Raw genomic sequence first — 9,221 nt, 5'->3', positions numbered from 1 at the left:
CCACTTTGGCATCGCTTCTTGGTATAAAGAAAAGCCTAATCAACAATGTCACGCACTGGACCTCTCCATTCGCATCGAGAACGTCACCAAAGTCTCGGGAGACGAGAACCCCAGAGAGACAGCAGAAAAGATCTAGGAATGCCAGCAAGTCCCCGCTGAAGGTTTCTTCCAAGTTTCCTAGAAGAGTTGAGGGTACAGGCCACCAACGACCCAGCTCTCCCAGGAGGTCCAGAGACGAAGACACGGCGAGAGAAGCTAGAAAGATTCTGTCTGTCGGCTGCATGCCACTCTTGCCACCAGCTAGACGAGACTGGACGAATCACATCATCCGTCTCCCCGCCGGCAACAGAAACATCGCTTGGCCTCCTAGGAGCTGGGAGACCCTCAGCCCTGACCAGAGACTCCTCCAGTGGGAATTCGCGGCAATGACTCTCGAGGAAGGCCTACAAGGACGGATCCCAAGGATGGACAGAAGTCTCCTCCATGACAAGTGGAATATGCTCGCTCTTCCTGGCACAGCTCTAAACGCTGAAGACCATTCACCCTCCAGAAAGTCGCGGCTGTACAATTATCGTACCTTGCAAGACATCTCACAAGGAAGGATCTGTGGTCAGACTGCCAGAGCCACGATCCTGATGTACCAAGCTGCCCAGCGCCACAGGACCACCGACACCGACAGAGTTGTTCACTGCATTGAGGCAGAGAGGATCGGTCTTCGTCTGGAGGCAGATTTATAGGTCAGGGGACCTGACCTTTGAAGAGGGGGGATGTTGTGATGGCCATCACGAAGATTTAAATAATACTCCTGCATTTTAATTGCAAAATTCATAAGTTATAAAAGCTTGTAAATGATTAGGCATCATGACATATCTGTTAGGTATTTCCCATCTGTATTTTTTGATAGTTTATGGCAGTGCAGAAATTGTTATTATAATTATCGTGTAATTAGTTTTGCAGCTATATACGAGTATTATTGGCAACCTCGTTTTCACGTAATTCAGTGTTTTGAAATCTGTTTTGGTAAGAAATCTAGCAAAAAAGATCGTAGCATGTTGTTTTGAGCATTATAACATGTATTGCATTCGTAAAACATCATAAGCTAGTGCCATCACATTACGCTATTTGTTTAGAACACAGTTGTACTTTGTAAGAGTCAATGTCAACAACGTCTCCTGTCAGAACGATCTTGTTTACCTTTTCAAGAGTTTTTGAATTGACCGTAACTTTTTGACATTTCCTTGCTCTAAGCGTCTAGTTACGAAAACTAACTATCCGATATGGATTAATCTTACCTTGTCCTTCGACAAACTGATCATAATCCCTTGACACTCGTTAATTATCCATTCTTTGGTGAATTTGTGATCAGGGCCGAGCTACATGTTTTGGTGACGCCCGCCATTTTAACTTTGTGACAGCCAGTCTATTTCGCAACGGGGTTACCGCTACTTTTGACTCAGCTTAGTGTTTTGCATTGTAAAGTTTATGTAATCTTGTGAATTACGTAGAGGAACCCAGAATTGTACTTGATGATGTATCAGGTCATGTTTCAAAGCCGATGTTAATTCTGACAACGGGAACTATGTGATTCTCACTGTTGTATTCATACGCGATGTTCAGCATCATTATTTATGAACGTGTTTTTCATAAATATGACTTCCAGTGCCACTGTCTAATTGCATAAGGGGCTGAGTCATGTTTTTAAACATCTTATGTGTCAGATAAACTCCTATTGCCTCCTGACATCTGTAATCTTCCTCTTTGAATTGTCCATCATAATTCCCAGCCGATGCTACTTGTTGATATTACGTCCCCTCAGCAGGCAGCAAGGACGTAGCAAGACGTAGAGAGACGCAATTGTTGATCTTATGATATTGGAAGGCAATTAATGAATTAATTACACATAATTAATTGGTTGGTAAAAATAGTCATTTTCCTACCTGATTACCTCCTGAGATAATTCGCCTTCCTCTTTATTTCAGTGGTTTCATGTTGTGAAAGTAGATCCCTCAAAAGAATAAGGACGTAACGGGACGTAATATCTCGTAATTTGATTGGTCTAGAACTGACATGTGACCATTTTCTCACACCTATAAATACGGTGAGACCCATGTTGGGTCATTCTGACTTTGGCAGTCTACAGGTCAGTTACAAACCAAGGGCAGATAATTCAGCCCAAAAGTTCCCCTTGTCCTTACATAATTATAATAGCTGATGCTATAGATAGACTGCACTTTTCGAACACAGACGCAAATTAATATCTTAGTAACTATCAAGTTATTCAGATTACCCAGATAATTAAGCCATCACTATATCTATATACTACTAGTAACAGTAAAGTCAAAGGTCATACTTATATTGCCCTAACACTGGTCCATGCACATAAACCTTAAGCTTGAGAGGGATCTACTTATTAGAAATAGCATTGTGCTGAAGTACATTTATACCCGTGAATAAAAAGCTATTTATTCATTGAAAAGAAGTGTTTGACTCTTCCTGAAAACAAGACTGACAAGGTTTAATTGAAGTGTGAGTCCCGGCCGCCACAATATCATAGCACAGCGCACCTCAGCGTTGTTGTTTAACGTGTATCTCAACAATATTCTAACTGTAGGCAGCGGTCAGTAAATAATCGAGTGTGGGCCAGGCAATCCTATGACAGACATCATGTGCATCGGTTGACTAGTATGTGGATCCGATACACGGCATGCAGTCAACCCCCCGAGCCCTAATAGTAATAATATAATGATGTTTTTTGCTTAAATAGTTTATATTGCGGACACCATGATCAAATAAATGGTAAATCCGTATGACTTGTGAATTGGGTCCCTGGATGACGACGCACAGAGAGCGGGGAACCAACTAACAAACATAAATGAACAGGGTGATGCGTTTTCTAAACCGTATTTGGAAAATGTTGATCTTGAACATCACGTCTACAACCGGAAGTAATGTTATCGCGTGACTGTATTGTCATTGACAACAGCGTCATTGTTAGCGCCATTACGCAGAGAAAGTTGTCAAGCGCCAATATTTCAAAATGGAATCGCCACCTCGGAGAAAACTGTTACTCTATGATGAGGAAAACGACATAACGTAAGTATTAAGCACTTTACCTCAATATATAGTCCGTTGACTATTAATGTGTATTTTGGCAGCTTAAAAAGGCAAGATGCAAGCTTTCAGAGTTAGGCATGTGAGTCCATATGTGCGCGAAGAATGTTTTATTTTAACCAGGGAATTATCTACACTTTGGTCTTTTGCAATTGATAAACTATGAGCCTGGTTGTGTATAATTACCAATGGCCACTCGATCTTCAGCAGATTATTTTAATCATTTTGGCGATCCAATGTTGCATGCCATGGAAGCAGCTGTCAAGCAAATGAACATTAATTTATGATGAGACGAAAATACCACGTACGCCTCCCCTGTAAGCATTAATTAAGATACCTGTGATAAGGCGAACAAATAATATCTCTATGCGAACAGTAAAAATATAGTGCCACAGTCTAACGCCTGGTAATATTTTCTTCTCTGCTGTTTAAGTTACTTTGAGATGAAAGCGTGGAAGGCTGTGGTACACACAGTCGTGGCAGCCAGTCAGTTATATGCCGACAAAATCGACCAGGGAAGAGAAATACTCAAATTCTTCTGTGAACTACGTAAGTTATCATTTATGTTAATGAAAACAGGCACTGGTATTCCTCATAAACGTTTTGGCTTTTTTAGCTATTATGTCACAGCTAACCTTTCCTACCTCGATGTTGCAATAACATTAAATGTATTGTACAGCAATTTGATTGCTTATGTACATAAACCATAAAACTATACTGTTTAAGCTCAGTGCCTTCGGGTGGTTTGAGGATTGTTTCTTTTTTCCAGGCTTTCAACACGGGAAAAAGAGATATTACTCTCAGTCAAGAGCAGAAAGATTTAACCAGTGTCTGACAAAGATCAGTGATTTCCACAAAGAGGTTCTTGGGGATATGGTTAAACATACAGGTCCAGATGGACCATTTGGAGACCTTCTAATGTGAGTATGTCTTGTACAACTCTGCAGGTAGTGGTCTGATGCTGCTTACAAATATTTAAAATATAGCCTAATTTATAGAATGTTTCACTTAAATAAACACCTTTCAAGGGCAACTAGTTTTAAACTGTCCGTGTAGGTGAGTAAAATATAAAATACTGACCCAAATTTAAGAATCAAATCAGTTTATCATAATCAGACATTCTGCAACCAAGCAGTGTGGATACATGTTTAAAAGGACACTCTGTCCCTTTTCTGCTTTCTGAAATGTTACTTAATTAGTCAAGTCATGTCTTCAGTATCATTGCATGTATGCTCTAAGAAGTCTAACAAGTCACTGATTGACTTAAATTACACAGGTCAGACAATCATGTATTCGAGCAGCTCCTGAGGAGGGCAGCTGCCATGAAGAAAACACATCTGAAGCTGGAGCAGAAAGCAGCAAAAGCATGGAAGGTTTGTTGAACAGTTTTAGTCTAATCGGCACATGGCTAAACTGACAATAATCAAATGATATTTTAGTTTCAGTGGTAACAATATTCAGCATTAAAACAACATGTGCTACGAATGGTATCCACAATCTTCTGCAAAAAGTGGTTTGGATTTGTTTCCAGAAGCCCAATGTTTGATAGAATTACTTTCATATTTTGCTGAAGTTAACAATTTCAATACCAATAAACCCAGTAGCTTCCTGAATTAAAGGATGGTGGTACTGAACTTTGGATTTTAGTGATGTTTTGAACCTTTACACAAAATAGACATTTTTCCTCTGGTCCGATTGGTCAAAACCTTTACAACTGATTACCATGGAATTGGCCTGACATTCATTCATGCACATGTATCTGCGTTTAGAAGCCACATTGTGCAATAGTGTTGTCCTCTTTCCACCAGTACTATGGACGGAGAGTGAGAAAGAAGGAGGACCTGTATACAAAACTGTCTGGCACCATGACTGCTACAGAAATAGAGCTCGACAAAAAATACACCACCTTCAAATCCAAAACAGATGCTGCCTTGACAAGATACAATATTTTCTTCACCAATGAAGTCGATGAACGTGAGGTCTTAGCTCAGGTGAGTTTCTCTTACAATGGGCTACTGACAAATGGACACAACAGGCACCAGACCAGGGTTGGTATCTATGGTATCTCTCTGGATACTGAGATGTAATGAAGCTTTATAAAATACTAGTTTGTGTTAAACCGTATACAGTTACACGATCAGTTAAATATAAATATTTTGGATAATGTTGACCATCACGATTGCAGATGTTTCTCACAAATGCCATAAAATTCATGAGTACTGGTCTTCTTATTCCAGACCCAATTGCGCAGATCGATGCTCATGCTGTTGATCACTGGATTGTCTGGTCCAGACTCGATTATTTACAGACCGCCGCCATATAGCTGGAATATTGCTGAGTGCGGCGTAAACTAAACTCACTCACTCACTCACTCTTATTCCAGAAAACTGAGAGTCTCAAAGAAGACTTTCTGGAACAAGAGAAAGCGAAGCTCGATGCAATGTTTGAATCCATCAATAACCTTGTAGAGAGGATGGAGAAACTGTCCCCTTCATCACTGGGGTAAAGTTATTTATGGTTTTCAGATTACTATACAGGTGGTTTTGTCATGTTGTGCTCGATTTCTTATGAACACAACTATTTCCCCCCAAAGTCCACTGTGTTTCACTTCTTTAATGGAAGCTCTATTTGTGCTCATCTTTTGACACTTATTCTATGACTGTTATCATGTACTATATGGAGACGTTTTAACCGTCACTACATTTTGTTACAGCTGTCTGGATTATGAACGAGAGGAGGCAGACACGACAACAATGGCTAAAGAAGTATGGGAATCCTCCCTCAAGAAACACACATTCCCAAAACATCGGGTAAGTGTTTTATCCCTTAATTGTACATAAATTAGTGTATGAAATAAGCCAAAAATCCAGCCAGACATCAGGGCTGGTAACTTTAAAATGTTACCAGCCGAAAATGGATTCAACCAGACCGAATATGGTGAATTTACTCAGATGTATGGAACATCTAATATTTTTACCAGACCATGGGGCGGGCTAGCTGTAAATTTAGTCCGTCAGAAATCTAGACCGTCTCGGGCGGTCGGACGGGCCTTATTTCATACACTGCATAAATGTGACAAAACTACACACATATGTGACATAAGAATTATGTTAGTGGTAATTCTAACTGTATGAAGAGATAGTTAATCAGATTATACATCCATCACCCAAACAGGATGACCCAACAAGCACTGAGGATGTGGATGAAGTCAGTGAAGAAGCTGATTCAGATGATGAGGACAAGGAATCAGTTGATGATGAAGACTCGGATGAAGAACTGGACATCACATCTCTCCAGGCTAGAAAGAAAGAGATCACTGTGGGAAGCCTTGCAGCTCCAAAGAATGAGCATCATCTTGCTGAAGTCCTGGAGGAAATCCTGATGTCTGACAATGATGAGCCTGCCAAAGAGACATCACAGGCTCCAGATAGCGTGTCCACACCCACAACAGGTGCTGATGTCATCCCAGCTAAATCTCCCAGACAGAGGAGAGAAGACAACAGCCTCGTCAGACAGAGATCAGCCAATACTTTCCAAAGTTCAAGGCCTGAACCTCGTAGACACAAATCAGCTGCCAACAGCAAAGAAACCAAAGTACAAGACCCCAGGAAAGGATCAGATTATCAACCCTCACACTCTAGAGAGGAGAATCACTTAAGGACATCGCCCCCTAAACAGAAAGAATTGCCAACAGAGCATGCACAACCTCAACCTACTGTACACTCCAAGTCTCAGCCTGGTCAACCTGGCCTTGTATCTGATGCCCGTAGGCGCCGCAGGGCAGCTAAGGAGGTTAAGAGTAACTCCCCAGGATGTGACAGTTCCACTCCTTCAACACAAGGGCACAACAATGACCAGAGGTCACCCAGAGTAAAGGAAGGATGGACATCTAATTATTCTTCCACAGGTGGGACTCAGTGCTTTTAGCTCAGTACATTAGCTCAAAGGAATTATTAAATTACAGATGAATAAAAACAAATGTGTTATACACAGCGCTATCTTTAACACTGGAATAAGTCTAAACTTTGCTTTAGGTCTGACTTTACTTTAGAATTTTGTTCTTTCACCTCAAATATGGTGGCATTCAAATATATTTTTGTAAATCAATCACAACAAATGCCTCCTTCATGGAACTGTCGTTTTCAAAATTGTTTTAAAATATTTTACTCTCCACAGGATTCCAACCCAGTGTCAAGGAGGGAGGGACATTCAAGTCTTCCAGCACAGGTAGGATTCTAGGAGTCGGTGATTTGTTTCAATTACTTCAGTGACAACAAATACATTTATTCAATGAAGGGTTCCTTCCAAAAATGTTACTTTTCATTTTTATTCTCCACAGGACCCCAGTCCAGTGTGTCAACGATGAGTAAAGTATCAGTCTTTGCTGTCCAGAATTGGAAGAAAGACAAACTCCAACCAGATCAGCCTTCGTGTTGGTGAGTTAACATATGACATCATCATGTCATTTTCCTCGAGTCTGTTTTTCTAGGATAAAACACTTCAGTATTTTTGGTAACCATCTTGCCCAACACATTTTTCATTATGGTGGTGATATTGTTGTCTTCATCCCTTCTCCTTCCGTCACCCCCTCACTCACATAATCTCCAGCATCATCAGGATCGTCTTCAATTTTCAGGCATGAAGATCAAGCAGATCAGAGCAGCTGATGCTGATGGCATGGCCTATGGCTACAAGAAGAACAAACTCGGGATGAGGATCCACGGCTCTTATCCTGCTTGCCTGGTCTCCTTGTGTGTACCAGCCAAGGAGTCTCACCCTAACGAATAAACCACGCCCTGATTATGAGTATGGAACATGGACTTGTCTTGATGATATGATTGATGCAAAATATGAATTAAGTGGCTCGGATTTGTAACCAAATGATTCTTGATTTACTTCAGATAAGTAATAATTTTCAAAACTAACATGGCAGACAAAAAATGTGAAATTATTTCTTGTTACTGTTGTTATTTATACATAATATATTCACTAACTCTACTTAACTTATACATTGGCTTTCACCACGGACGTTTGATTAGTTTACATGAATGGGCTAAATGTGAAATTTGAATTTTTACATTGTAATTCATATGATCTTGTCAACCTTTACAGAAATAGTCATTTTTAAAAACTATTTTGTCAAAAAACCCAACCCAAAGCATAATTCATGTGATTTTGTCATCTTTACAGAAAATAATTGTATTTTATCCAAAACAAATGTTCACCAAACAATATGCTCTCAGTAATTATGTGCAATGTTTTCAAATACTGGGTATCATTTGCTGAATATATTTACATAAAGATTAGATTGTTTGAGATATTTACAAAATATTGCGGATATGTTGAATATAAGTGTATCAACAATCATAATTTAATTCACATGTATCTCAAAGACAGTTTCATATTTATCAGTGTGAAAATGTGATTTATAATTGATGTGTTTTCTTGTACTTCAAGGTATATCTAAAGATATTTACACCATGTGGATCCTTTATGAAATAATGTATTTTAGAAAAAAATATATTCGTGTACTTTCAGGGTCATATTCGTCTGTAATATTTACGGCAATAATGACTCATAATGTTATGATGTGATGCCAAATCTATTGTATTTCTTTGTGGTGGAAAATTTGATAGTGATATATACACACATATGATGATATGCACTTTTTCCGAAATAGTATTGGCTGTATTGCCACATATTTAATATGTATATCTGAACCCTTGAATAAACATTCAAAACTTTGATACCACTAACTTGTTTTTACTTCACGTTGACAATGTCAATGTGAGCTTTACCTCCCTTTGATTGTCATCAGTCCGTCCATCCGCCTTTTCGTATTTAAATACATATATACTCTTCTCCGAAACTAAGAAAAATATCATTTTCACATGACCCAATTTTACTTTTCATTGGCTAAAACACAGTAGCTTTTACTTGTACAACATGTCAAATTCAGACAATATTAATAATGGACCTTCATAAAGCGCTTGTATCAACGCACCTGTGTATGCTCAAAGTGCAAAGACATTATTACCCCAGATAACCCAAGCTGCCTGTGAGGCGCTAGAAGGTTAAGTCATGTGACTTATCCCACCGGGTACCCATTC

General features: G+C 39.4%; 1 protein-coding gene across 1 annotated transcript; it reads left to right on the top strand.

Annotated features, from left to right (window-relative positions):
* The first annotated feature begins 2,990 nt into the window (after positions 1–2,990).
* LOC124270877 lies at positions 2,991–8,253 on the top strand. Its single transcript, XM_046705943.1, has 11 exons — positions 2,991–3,093; positions 3,545–3,660; positions 3,881–4,031; positions 4,388–4,484; positions 4,920–5,102; positions 5,495–5,613; positions 5,825–5,921; positions 6,286–7,018; positions 7,288–7,338; positions 7,451–7,547; positions 7,748–8,253. The coding sequence occupies exons 1-11, from the start codon at positions 3,038–3,040 to the stop codon at positions 7,776–7,778; spliced, it is 1,731 nt and encodes a 576-aa protein (XP_046561899.1). The 5' UTR covers positions 2,991–3,037; the 3' UTR covers positions 7,779–8,253.
* Positions 8,254–9,221: the final 968 nt, after the last annotated feature.

The sequence above is a fragment of the Haliotis rubra genome, unplaced genomic scaffold, assembly GCF_003918875.1.
Source record: "Haliotis rubra isolate DU_JTF1 unplaced genomic scaffold, ASM391887v1 Scf1020, whole genome shotgun sequence".
Taxonomy (NCBI): domain Eukaryota; kingdom Metazoa; phylum Mollusca; class Gastropoda; order Lepetellida; family Haliotidae; genus Haliotis; species Haliotis rubra.
This window is presented reverse-complemented; position numbering and strand designations above follow the sequence as displayed.